The sequence below is a fragment of the Apteryx mantelli genome, chromosome 8 (assembly GCF_036417845.1).
Source record: "Apteryx mantelli isolate bAptMan1 chromosome 8, bAptMan1.hap1, whole genome shotgun sequence".
In the NCBI taxonomy this organism is placed as follows: Eukaryota; Metazoa; Chordata; class Aves; order Apterygiformes; family Apterygidae; genus Apteryx; species Apteryx mantelli.
The window spans coordinates 40,773,477-40,786,719 of record NC_089985.1 but is presented as its reverse complement, the minus strand read 5'-3'; the positions used below and the strand labels follow the sequence as shown (position 1 = coordinate 40,786,719).

Sequence of the window (13,243 nt, the reverse complement as noted above, 5' to 3'; positions counted from 1 at the left end):
CAAGAGTGTCTGGACCCCAGGAACTGGGAACAATTTGTATGTCCTAGAACACGAGTGATGAAGGAGCAGTAAGGTACAGCTCTACAAAAGCTTTTACAGGTAAAAACAAGGGGTTTTCTGATAACTGTTCAAAGAGAGGTGCTATGTAGCACTTCAGAATACATGGACAGAATACTATTGCAATTCTGCTTTACACGCCAGTAACTTCCGGAGACACTTTTGCCCTGCGATAACAGCTTTTGGCTGAATTCAGCCTTCTAGATTACATTCACAGCCTTGAACAAACAAACTCACAGGCAGGTCCTCAGATCTCATTTACCAGGGAACTTAATGAGAACACGCTTAAGGATTCTATAGGACTAGGAAATTAAAGCATCTTTCATGATGTTTAATACAAACTATTAACAAAACTTACATATAGTTCGACAACTTTCACACTGAAAGGCATTTTATCTTTACACTTAAAAATTCTGCTTCTTGGTGGTGTATATTTTTGTTTGTCTTAATATCACTGCTAGACCAATGTATTGTCTTCTAAAGGCAAATCTGAAAAAATATCCAGTTTATTCACTGCCCAACAGCCAATATTATTTTGGATTCAAAATCAGAAATTCTAGCAAGTTTGGCCCACCAATTGACCCCTGAACAGTTACAGGATATCAGAAACAGCCCTTTGAGAACACAAAACAGTATTAATGGAAAAACCCCACAGCCCGCTTCTACACAAAAAACATAAGAATGACAAATCCAATGCAACTAGCTAGTTTTCAACTAGTATAAAAGAAAAAAATAAATGATTGGCTTTGGTGAGTCTACAGAGTGGTTGACCATTTCCAGAAATGCTCATTTCCCAAGTAATGACTAACAGGCTTAAAAAAATGAAAAGCTTTGAAACACACGTAAATACTGCATTTTATAAAGATTAGATCTTTCAAGACTGTTGATAAGAGGAATCTGAGCATCAAGTGTTTCATATATATTTTTTGTAGCACTCACTCAGCCAAAAATTTAAAGGAAGTGAAACAGAGTAATTTCAATCTAAACAGTTATCCACAGAACTATACTTTATATACAGTTTATTTCACTAGAGATTTTAATTTTATACATAGTATAAAGGGGTATCCTGATATCACACATATAGTTACTTTACCGTACTGTTTAAGAACCAATTTTTTTACATAATACAGTATTAAGTACCATATTAATTAAAACAAGTGATTTTAAAAAAAACCTACATATAAATGGATGTTTATCATATGCACAGTGCAAGAACGTTTTTATATCATTGTAATCACAAAATGTGAATCTAAAATACAACACTGCGATTTAAAACTAATTTATAATTATGATGCCCTGTGTTGTAGACAGACAGACTTGATTAACCTGTGTTTCAATTACCAAGCAACGCTAAATTCCAGACAAACAGCAGCAGCTTATGAGTTTACAAAGATACCTTCCACAGTAACCCAAGTGTTACAAAACACTGGTTTATCCCTACTTCTGATCTTGACAGTGTCCTAAAGAAATGGAAAAATGGCACAGATTTCTTTTGGAATTCTTGGATAACTAATGCTAAATAAATTCTTTATTACTTCCACAAAGGAAAGCTTAAGAACTTTTAAGGATGATCCAAGAGGTAAAGATGGAGAGATATATGGGCAGAAATCTTAGAATTTTAGTAGCAAACGACAGGACTTCTCTTCTGCAAATAGGAAGAAAATACTGCAGTACAACTCAAGTTGTAAAATTTACTGAAAACAATTGTGGAAAAGAAAGCATTCATAATGTAAACACGTCAGAGATGATTTCTTCATTTTCCCTTTTTGTAGAGTGGGGCAGTGGATGAATATTAGCTAATGAGAAACAGACGTCTTCCTCAGAAGAACCACTTCACCATCACAGAATATACGTGGTAGTCGTTGAGAATTGCTAACATGTTTTCTCCCCTCCCTCCCCCCCAAGTTTCGAGTTCAATAAATAGTAGAAAAATAATCCTTTTCTTAAAAATCTTGAGATGCATTGTCCCAGGTTCCATACAGCAATTGTCGGAGCAGTGAACTTTCCACACACAAAACAGAAACGGCAGAAAAACCAACAGCCTTTTCTTCCCTCCCCCCGTCTGGCACCTTTTTAGTCTTCAGCTGCACAGATTTCTGCTCTTCCAGTTAAGGAAACCAAATCAGCTCTGGCTCCTTTGAGCTCGCGCTCTCCCCCTTCTCTTGGCTCAGCATAACAGGGCTTCCAGAGTTTCAACCGCTGTATAAACTTGTATCCCTGGTTCTGGAGGTCTCACATGCCTCCTGCTCCATTTTATTAAATGTTATGGCAGGTCCATTCATCACGCACGTTCCCCTTCCATTCCAGAGCCAACCTTACATTTATGAAAACGTAAAGCTTTTATGCCCAACAGTTTACTCAGGAAGTTTAGTTAAATGGTTCCTGGTAAAAAGCACCAAACAAAGCTGCCCGTTGCTGCATGGATCGTTGTTCACCGATTGCGTTTCTCCTGCCGTCGTTCATTAGCACTCTGCATCCACAGTGTGTACCGTGACTGCGGCCTGTAGGTGGTGGCTGTGGTGAAGAGTTGGGTGGTGCAACCGATAGTGGTGAAACTTGTGACTCAACAGCGCGGCCGTCTGCGGGGGCGTATCCAGGTCTAAGTCTTCATCGTGGTTTCCGACATCCACCCCGGCCGATAACGGGTCGTTATTGCAGGGAGGATTTTCACTGTCTTCCTGAGGACTCATAGTGCTGTAGCCTAGAAAGTCAAAATGATCGGACTGAGAATCAAGAGCAAGACTAAAAGGTCGGTGTTGCACAGTGCTGACCCAACCGGCATGCAATCAGAGGCAGTCTGTTCTTTACAGAGAATAAACAAGTAGCTGCTTTAATTAAGAGAAAAGGAAAAAAAAAATCCCCTGTAATTTTGAAACAGATGCCCTTTTCCTGCCAAGCTCTTTCTTCGGGAGCCTATGGGTCTGTAGTATACCAAAGAGCAAAACCAGGTACGCACACAACAGTTCGCTATGGAAGAATCGTTAGCGCTGATTTTAAAAACAGAAGATAGCAGAAATTTTGGGGGGTTGGTATCTTTTAAGATATTTACTTGGATTTTACAAACTGACAAGAAATAAGTGGGGTTCACTACCTCCACCTCTGTTCACATCAAACTACAACTTTGCCAGTAAGGATCACCAGCTATTCTGGAAGTAGCAAAACTTCTTCACATCATCTTTTCATATTATATATTATCATAATATTATTTTTTAAATGGAAAAGAATGCTATTTGGGTCTATTTTCAAAAAACAAGCATATATGTTTTTAATACTGGTGAACTTTCCATAAAATTAAAGAAATCTATTGAATCCATGTGGAAGTGTTTTACACAGGTCCATTAAGCCAAATAATACAGACTTTTCCAGCTAAACATGCACACAAAGCATAATTAACTTGAGGCTCTCATTCCTCCAAGATATCTGTTCCTGGGGTTTGAGAAGTTAAAAAAAAATTAAGCGTCTATACCAATAATGAGACATTACATTCATTGGGATACTCTAATGAAAGAACGTCACCAGAAAGTTAGCTAACTGCTAACTGTTGCAAGACAAGATCATGTTTTCGCTAGCAGTTACTGCAAGATTCAGATTTACCACTGGTCAGATCCAGTTTGCACTATTCTAAACAAAACCACGCCTCAATACTTCCAAATGCAAAAATGCAAACAAAATTCTAAAGGAAAAAGACCTTGCGTTAATTATGAAAACATGTCTTCCGAGAAGACTTTGGCTAAAAGCTGAAAAAACACCAGTGCTTCCGAGCATCTCAATTTGTTGGGTTTTCAGCCTGAGACACCTAAAACAGGTGTTATAAATATCAGGCTAAGCACCCAAAGTTGGTTCTCACTTTCCACGGCCTTGGCCCTTGTTTCTAGTTGGCAGAGAGGAACCAGGGAATAAAACTGGACGGCCCTTTGAAGGAGAGGAAATTACAGAAACTAAAAATAGAAGTGTACATTTATGAAGAGAGCGGACAGTTACCCTCATAACCCTGACATGTTGATGAGAAAGATGGTGAGGATTTGTTAGGACTGCAAGGAATGGAGCAAAAGTAGCTTTATCTTAGCCAATCTGCCTCATTGCAGGTAATCTGACCCCAAATCCAGGATAATTCCTCCTAGATCAAGACTGTGCCTCTTTCAGACATCTGTCCATTCACGTTCCAAGGCTTTGGTCTGGAGGTTTTCTGTCCCTGAGCAATTCCATTAGTGCAATCACCGTCTTAATAATAGAACAGGTTTGTTACAAGATACACAGCCACCAGGACATGCAGCTAGAGCTGATGTCTGTGGCAGACTGCCTTGTCTAACCTCCTCTTAATTTACGTTAAGCCCTCCTCATGAGTCAGCAGCATGACACCCTTCTAACTGCTCTTAAGATTTAAGACCACCTAGTCTCAGGGCAAGAGAGAGAAATCAGAGTTCCCTGAATCCTGAAAGGGTTATAATAGGGTTAAAAAAAAAAGAGAAAATATACATAGTTGAATACTCTTCATTGCTATTGACATACACAGATAACGTTGACCGTTTGTTTACTTTATTTACTTAAAAGGTGACATAAGATGTCCTCTGTGGTGATGGTATTGACTGAATGTGCAACAGAGAGGCCAAGGAAGCATCTGACTCATTGGCCTCTAATCCATGCTTACTTCAGCTCAGCAAATGCAGGCATCCAGCACATATTGGGTATTTTATAAAAAGATGGGCATGTCACGTCTAAGACAAGAGCAGCAGAAATGCCAACTTGACTGCGAGGAATTTGCTTTCTCTTGTTAAGTATGAGAGGTCTGTTATCTCGACTGAACATTTAAATCAATTGTTACGGTTGGCCGTGGAAAAAGGGTCCACTAAATGTAGTAACGTTTCTGTCGGTCTGAATTCCAGTCCCCCAAGCAAGCTAACAAAACCCAAGAATCGGATGCAGAGCGCCAGGCACTGAGCTGGTGTTACAGCGCTGCTCTTACAAAACCAGCTCAACGCCTGGATAGTATTATCTGCTGAAAGGTGTCAAAACTGTTTAACTGTGAAGCAATAAGGGGCAAAGGTTTTTGTTTTGCTTTTTTGGCAACCTTATCTGCAATGCGCCAGACATCTGAAGGAAACCGAACAGCCGCAATCATTAACCAGGGGTCGGGGCAGCGGTTCAAGGTCTTACCGTGGTCGCTCTCGGTTCCCGAGCGCCCCCAGTACCGGCGTCTGCGTTCGGGGCTGTGGGCGTGCCGCTCTATTACCGCCGCTATAAACCGCGTGTTGCTAACTGGGAGAGAAACAGAAACAGGGCTGGTTTTAAAGAAAGTGCTTTCACTGAGCTGTATCGGCGGGACAGTCCAGTCGCAGGGGAGGAGGCTTTCCGTGAGCTCATTCTTCTCAAATGCTACTTCTTTTATGAAGTAAGACCGTCGAACCACAGAAGGAGGGGTAGAAGTACAGAGGTGGTGTTCAAATGTGGAATAGATCAAGATAACAAACGCATTTATTTCATTTGCTTGGATCGACAGAAGTTAGAGAATTACTGTACCAGTGCTAAAGAAACTAAGGAGGCACTGAATGCCCATGAAGACCAAAACTAAAAAGCACTTGTAGAAGTAGTAGATGCTGGCCACAGAACTCAGACATGCTTGTTTTTCAATCTTTGCATGTTGGCACAGTTTCAAATCCTGGGTTTGATTTAATCCTGTTTAGTTAGAGATGAGAGATAGGGATCTGATCTGACTTTGGAGCTCTCCCAAATTTGAGGTACACTGGCTCATCCTGCAGCACAGCAGCATCATATATAAAGTGCCATTTCTGATGAATGGTAGGGAAAAACTACCATCCCAAATCAACGTGGGCAAGATTTACTGACACACTTGCTGAGCTGCCGTGCCAGACCGCGCTCTCCTTCGCCAGGCTGCGCGAAGGGAGGAGCTCTCCACCCCCTGTACTGGCACAAACGCAATTTTAGAACTGCATCAGAGCAATTCCTGGGACTGGTCATGGGGAGGAGGGCAAGGGTGGCATAAGAGACAGACTTCCTCCACACATAATGGAGAATCCTTTAAGCGAAAAATGCAATGTTTCAGCATGAGACTGAAGGTGCGCCCTAAGTTACAATTTAAGTTAAAACACTGTCCAGTCATTTTCTAATCAGCACAGGATTTCCTCACATTTTTCTTCTAGCATATAAGAAAACAAACAGCTCATTTACTCTTAAACTATCACTTTTTACAGAAAAGTGATTTGGTACTTACTGATTCCTCTGTCTTCATGGCTGTCGTCGTCTCTCTCGTCCCTATCGTTTTCCAGGTTCGACATACGCACTGACATTTCTACACACCATTACAAACAGAAAAATGCAACTGTTAAGAGAAAAATTTTGGATCAACTTACTAACGGCCGTCACCCTGGTAATACAGTGGAAGCACTTTGCATTACTGCCTGAAGAGATACGGTTGGAGCTTGGTACGCTCTGTTTCCGAGAGAGATGGGACTAGGAATACTACAAAAATGATACGTGCCATATCCTTGAAAGGAGCTTTAAAGACAGTGAATTGATTCAAAATAAAGGTAAGACAATCAAATATAAAGGCAATTAGGATTGATCACTCTTCTCACCTGCATACCTTTCTCCCAAACACAGTTTTCTCTCTCAGACTTCAATGGTTTTGTTACAAAAACAGCCTCTCATCAGGTCCTTATAATGGCACCCTGACCCCAGAGAGGCTTCTGTGCCCTGCTCTAGTAGCCATAAAAGAAAGGATTTTGCTCTCTTTTTCTGTTTTGATTTATCTGTAATAAATATCCCATGAACATGAGCATCACATGGAACAGAAGTGGGAATATGAGTAAAAAAAAAAAGACACAGCCAAAACAGCCCAAGCAGAGGGGGTGTGAAAACTGTAATACTAACATCATCACCAGCGTTGTGCAGCAAGAAAGGATATGACCAATGTGCTATGACAAGGTCCAGAAAACTGTAAAGCAGGGCTGATCACTTTAGCTCTAGAAAAAACTTCAGCTTCCAGATGGGAAATGTTAAGTTTTTGTGCACATTTGTCAGGAGGCAGCAGGTCTGACAGCACCCAGGAGAGGGCAGTAACACACAAGCATGCTGGACGAGACCTTGCTTTTATAAAGGTTGGAAACGGGAGATAAAATAGGGTAAGGCACTGAGGGGTGAGAAACAAAACCCAGGGAAGACTTCTGATGCTAGATGGAAGTATGTGCGAAGTATCTGCCCATTTTTCTTTTTTAAATTCTCAAGTACTGTTTCTCTCTCAAGAGTTACCAGCTCACCCTGCGCAGCCAAAGGCGACATGTGCTGGTGACTCCTCCGATGTATCTGGTGGCGATATGCATATACTGCTAGGACAAGCACCATAATGCAGCCCATAATGCCTCCAGCCACTGGTCCAACTGGTGCGCTTTTTATCATGTTCAGAGTGATTACCTCATCTCCTAAATCAAAAGGGACAAAACAGAGGGAAAAAAAAATAAACGTTCTGCAGAAAAGTTTATGTTAACATCTCTGAAGACTAGAGAAGGCTTTCTAGGTGCATCAGTGTGCACACAGGAAAGCACGCTTCCAACAGAAATCTTAAGGACAGGAATCTGCAAGAGACACTGGGCTACACGAAGACTTTCAAAAATATAATACCCACAACAATCCTGATGTCATTCCTTTACTGCTTGATGTACTGTTTTAGGATAATTCATGGCTAGCGTAAAAGTTAAACATGTCACTTGAGGCACGCACTGACATTGAAAGTGTGTGTTACCAAATACAAGCAGCTAAGCGTAGCACCTGTTCAGAAAGCCAGAGTTACCTATTGCTCCCAAGTCATCCACATATGGGCTCTTTGCTCCCACGATGCCACCAAAGCATTCTTTCTGAGGGGCGCAATAGGATTTATCCAGGTGGGTCTTTCCATCACTGTCTACCATACACCACTCACAGTCCAATACACCAAAGCAATCCCTGAAAATTAAAAACAAAGACAGAAAACATTTACTTTCAAGTCCAGCTGCATCTTGAGCAAGCATCTTCCAAGTCTGCTTGTTTTGTTTTGTTTTTTTCTCTATTGCTCGGACTGAGCAAAGGGAGAACTTCCTACTCGTAACTCCGATGAGACATTTCTCAGGATAGTGAGGTCTGAGTAAGGTCCCAACCCTTTTCTGCAATCCTTGGGAAGAAGAGGGAGGTAAGGATTTGGGAATTCTAGTCAGAGCACAGCGTGTTCTCACAATCTCCAGTTCCCTGAGACCGCTCATAGCTGGCAAAAAATAGAGAAGCCATTAAGCTGCTCTGTGTAATGCCAGCAGGAAAACAGAGATGCAGGAAACTAGAAACCGCCAGGAAGCTATCAAACCTCTAGTGTGCTCCAGGCTCACCACCGTGGAAGTATTCTCTGGTTTGTGTGAACACTCTGGTCCACATGTTCCCCCAGAAGGTAGACAAACACTTCCCTTTTGCTAAAAGGATCGTCTTTTCAACAACAAATCTGTTCTTCCACTTGCACAACCGTCGGTTCTCATATAGTCACAAAGTGTGATGGGAAAGCCATTTGTTTGCTATTAATGGTGTTACGTGACTCAAGCAGGAATACTGAGGTCTTATATTTCTGCACTGCAGCAAAATGGCATCAGTGGTGGGTGTTATAATAGCTCAGTCTGGCAGCGGGCTTTTTTCTCCTTTTTTAAACTGCATAAAGAAGAGCTATCTTAATTTAAAGAAACAACATTCCTAATCATTTCAAGAACACAGTGCATTTTCAGGGATGGAAAACTCCACTTTACCCGCTCTCTGTTCTCTGATTGCACTGAGTATTAATACACTGTGGCAGAGCATCCTGTAGGCTGGGATCAATTGCTGTGAAAGTCATCGGCTCCTGATGAACTTCACAACTAGGATTCCTATATTGGGGCAAAAATTAAAACCTTGTGTTACAAGAAGTAGTCAAAGCACAAGCATCAAAAAAAATTACGTATTACAAAGCAGCTGCTTAATTATGTTAAAAAAAGTACTGTATATTGTATCCTGTATCAGCTGTAAGTTAGCATGAACAAACAATCCGTTTTGTCAGTTCTGTCACACATCAGTTTTGCCATTAAACGGAACATTTGTTCTCACCTGCTTTCCGCATTAGTAAGGTTGCCGGTACATTCATTTACCTCCAGAGGGCACTCGCAAGGGCATTCACATTCATTTTGTTCCATTCTGGAGCAGCAGGAAAAAAAGAAAAAGGAGAAAAAAAAAACCATAAGCATCACCCATTACCCTCATAACACTAACTCCACAGCCCAGCTGCGTATCGGTGGTTCACCAAGGAGAAAGGTGTTCAGTAACGGTTCTCTTTCCCCTCGGGGAAGGGATTGCTCCTATCCGGCACTGAGACCCCGGACAATACTTTAACAGAGCCTCTCGGATCCAGCCTCATGCCTCTGACACAGTAGCCACCTTGCTAATTCTAAAAAGCAGACAGCAACCCCCAGACAAATCTTATTACAGACTCTGACCTAGACACAAGGCTCCTTTCCAGTGCAACAAACACAGCGACGCTGATACAGTCAAAACCTCATGCAATCAGAGGCCCCCCTCCATGAAAATCCATGTTAATTCACATAAAACAGTGCGTATTAATATGCCAGAGTAAAGGGCCTGATCCACAGATTATTTCCTCTCTGAGGAACTACAGTCATGGTCTTTAACGCTATCCATAGAAAGCATATGAAAATGTCAGGAAGAAACTACCCTGAGTCTTTTATTATACATTAACAGTATAGCCAAGGATTAAAAGGCATTACAAACCATCATGTCCCCTAGGAACAGCATATGTAAAGCAACTACTTTGTTCTCACTTCAGTTCTGCACTGCATAGTTAGCTTACAAAATAATTTTTTTTTTAAATGTACTTTGAAGCAAGAGAGCAGCAGTGCAGGCCTGCAGCAGCCCGCGCGCTTCCCGTCTCCTGCTCACCGGTGGCAGTTGAGGCAGAGCCTGTCCACCATGCTGCAGGCGCAGAAGGCAAGGGAATCGCAGGTCTCATTGACGATCCCCACAAAGGCGTTGGTGCCCGGGATTCGCGTCAGCCGGTATTTGGAACAGTGGCTGCCGTGCACGAGGTTGGTCAGGTCCCCCTAGGGAAAAACAAGTTGCGTCGGAGGGCCTCCTTTTCAGATACGAGCCTGGTAAAACCGTTCAAACTGTTGAGTTTTCCCTATCTTCCGCATCGCCGTTGAGTGAAAAGACTTTGTTGAAGCCAGAAAAACCATGCTTAGCTAGTAAGCATGACATGTGGCAGTGGGGTCCAGTCTGACACGCTGCCGCGAGCGGGTTACGCTCCACTCGAACGCGTCGCTCGCCCCCCTTCCCCGCCGTGCCAGCCAGCTGCACCCTTCCCCGAGAGGCTCCCTCCTGCCTGGGAGGCACCACCAAAACTTGCTGAAAACTTCCTGGCACACGTACCACAAAAATACACCACAGTATTCCACAGCTGCGATCTATTTGGTGGGCAAACTCATTCCTGGTTCTGATTTGCATGACACAATCTTAAGTTTTTGCTCTGTCCTATACAATTTCCTTTATAGTCATATACTTTCCTATTTTGCATTTCAAGCGTGGGGAAAATGTTCAAACCTATCTGACATAAATCAATGCATCATGACATAACTTTCAAATAATTCTGACACTCATTTCCCACCTTCTCCTCCCAGTAATAATGGAAAAGTATTAAAGAATGGCTTCTTCCACAGAGCTTAGGATCTTTTGCATTATTTTACAATGATCTTAAAACGGTGGATCTGTGGCATTGCAATCAGCATCCAGGACACAGACAACAGCCTTTTTTGGTTCAGATCTCCAAGCAAGGCGGAGAACAAGAGGAAGCTTGCACATGACACGCTGGGACCACCGTGCAGCCAGATCTTCAGAAGACTGCGGTCTGACAAATTATACTCTGGATGCTCACATACGTTTGCTCAGTAAATGCATCTGCTCGGCCACCTAGCTAAAAGTTATTAAAGGCCTTTACTGTCCGTATCCCAGGAGGACATGACACGAGTCAGAGTTGGAAACGAGATGTCAGGGGGCTGGATGCGATGCAAAAAATCCCAACCGCTACTGGAAACTTCTCACCTAACGCTAGAGAGCTTCTCTCATTTTTGTGTTCCTGGACTAGGCTTAGCAGGTGGCCAGCTCTCACCTCCGTACCCCCTTGTACGCCAGCTGCCTCCTCATACGAGCACAGTGCGTGCACCCCAGATCACTGATCTCCTGTTTGCGGAGGGCAAACAGAGGCCACCCTACGCGAAGGGTTGGCCTCGGCGTCATTGCAGCTGGTGCTGGCGAGGATTTGCGTTCCTACCCAAAGAAACTCAACCTAACCAAAGTACATTCAAAAGCAAAAGCAAAACACACGCGCGCTTACCACTAAGCTGGTGTTAAATTTATAAAACCGCTGAACTGTTCTGTCGCTGAAGCTGTTGCAGAGGTTTTTCTTGACGAAGTTTGGGTGGTTCAGAATGTCATTTGCTACCAAAGGCTCCTAAAGGGAGATGCGTAGGATTTTATGCCTTTTAAAACATGCACAAACAGCAACTTGTCTACATTCCTTACTACCTCAGAAATTAAATAAGGCAGGACTAAATCATGGAAAAAGGAGCCAGACCTTGTGTGTAATGTGCTGCTGTTCTACCGGCGCGTGTCCTTTGGGATCGATGAGGGTTGGGTGTGCCACGAGATACCCTCTGTCTTCCATAATAAAGCACCTGCCCCACAACAAAGAAAGCGTACAGCCTCTGATTAGACTTCCTTGGATTTTAGAAAAATATGGTGAAATATAATACGATCCTTACACCTGGAATAAGAATTTTTAAAGGCTTCTATTTAATAAAAAAACCATGACCATTAAACAAGTTCATCGGAAAATGTATTTAAAGAATATATCGGTATTTCCCTGAAGCTTTTAAACCTGTTACTGTTACAGCAAGCCTGGACAGACTATCAAGAACGTGAAAATGGAACCAACTAGAAACAAAAAGAAAGGCCAATGGGTTTATTGTCAAGTCTGATTTGGGAAGAGCCAGAAATCAAATATAAACCTTTTGAAGTTAATTACGCTCTAACAGTTTATTAATCTATCCTATTACTAATTAAACAGAGATTTCACACTCTCATTTAATGACCTCCTGCTTTAGAAGCAGCCTTGAATTCAATTTTAACTGAGGGATGATAAATCACCTCTATTTAATTCTCGGTTCTCCCAACCTTTCCTCTCCCCTTTCCAGTTCTTCATTAGTTTCCCGTGTGATCTCAGGGAAATTATATTGTATCTGTGCCCCAGGATCCTCACCTAGAAAACAGTGTGCTGTGAGGTTTTAATCTGTAGTGTTTGGTTCCCCAATGCATTACATGATGCCTCTGTTCTCTGTTTTGGGTTCATTTGCTGGTTATCAGCACCCCAGAATGACTGCAGATAAAAATGCTTTGTGGAGATGCATTAAAAAAAAAAAGAAAAAAGCAAAAAAAAAGCCTGGCGAACTGTTAGAATAGATCTCTCCCTACCTGTATACGTTCAAGCAAAGGCTAAAAGCATTAGTTGCGGCTCCTATGTACGGTCTAAAAAAGCATTTAACAATGTGCCTGACATTCCTGGTTTTTGGAATGCAAAGACAGAATAAAGCACCTGACCCCCTTTATTAGGGATAGTTTTTAAACAAGAAAAGCAAAAAACCACTAAAAAACAGAAAAGAACTCCAGACTAAAAACCCTGATACGCCTTTTACACATCATCAAACAAAAAACCCACAAATCAAACAAGAAAAGAAATGGCAGAATAGCAGAAAACCACTTCCCTTCCTAAATTTAAGGTTTAAAAACAAACAAGCAACAAAAATGCCAAAACCATGTTATCAAGTTACTGCATATCCAAACTACAGCCTTTTTTTCACCCTCATGTGACCTCATCTGGTCAAAGAGGAAAAACAGGGAAGAGAAAAAAAAAAAAAAAAAAAGGCTGAAGAGATGTATTACTTGAAAGAAAAGCCTTACCTGATTTTGTTCCCTCCATCCTGGTTACAAACCGGTAGCAGGTCCATGAGAACTTTGTAGAAGTATCTCAGGGTAAAATCAATGCCCATCACTGCCACAGAATGTCCTGAAGACATCTGTGCACTGCAAAGGGGAAAAAAAATATATTAATACAGCCACC

The 13,243-nt window shown here is 42.0% G+C and overlaps 1 protein-coding gene across 3 annotated transcripts in view; it reads right to left on the bottom strand.

Annotated features, from left to right (window-relative positions):
• Nucleotides 1–367: 367 nt before the first annotated feature.
• CACHD1 (cache domain containing 1) overlaps nt 368–13,243 on the bottom strand; it is a 110,746-nt gene continuing 97,870 nt past the window's right edge. For all 3 annotated transcript variants that reach the window (XM_067301357.1, XM_067301358.1, XM_067301359.1), the window contains 11 exons: nt 13,084–13,206; nt 11,702–11,801; nt 11,462–11,578; nt 10,012–10,172; nt 9,166–9,252; nt 8,832–8,948; nt 7,862–8,013; nt 7,332–7,493; nt 6,287–6,364; nt 5,212–5,313; nt 368–2,758 (listed from right to left, as the gene is read on the bottom strand). In XM_067301357.1, coding sequence (XP_067157458.1) covers nt 2,520–2,758; nt 5,212–5,313; nt 6,287–6,364; nt 7,332–7,493; nt 7,862–8,013; nt 8,832–8,948; nt 9,166–9,252; nt 10,012–10,172; nt 11,462–11,578; nt 11,702–11,801; nt 13,084–13,206 — 1,438 coding nt within the window. In that variant the 3' untranslated portion in view covers nt 368–2,519. The remainder of the gene's footprint in view (nt 2,759–5,211; nt 5,314–6,286; nt 6,365–7,331; nt 7,494–7,861; nt 8,014–8,831; nt 8,949–9,165; nt 9,253–10,011; nt 10,173–11,461; nt 11,579–11,701; nt 11,802–13,083; nt 13,207–13,243) is intronic.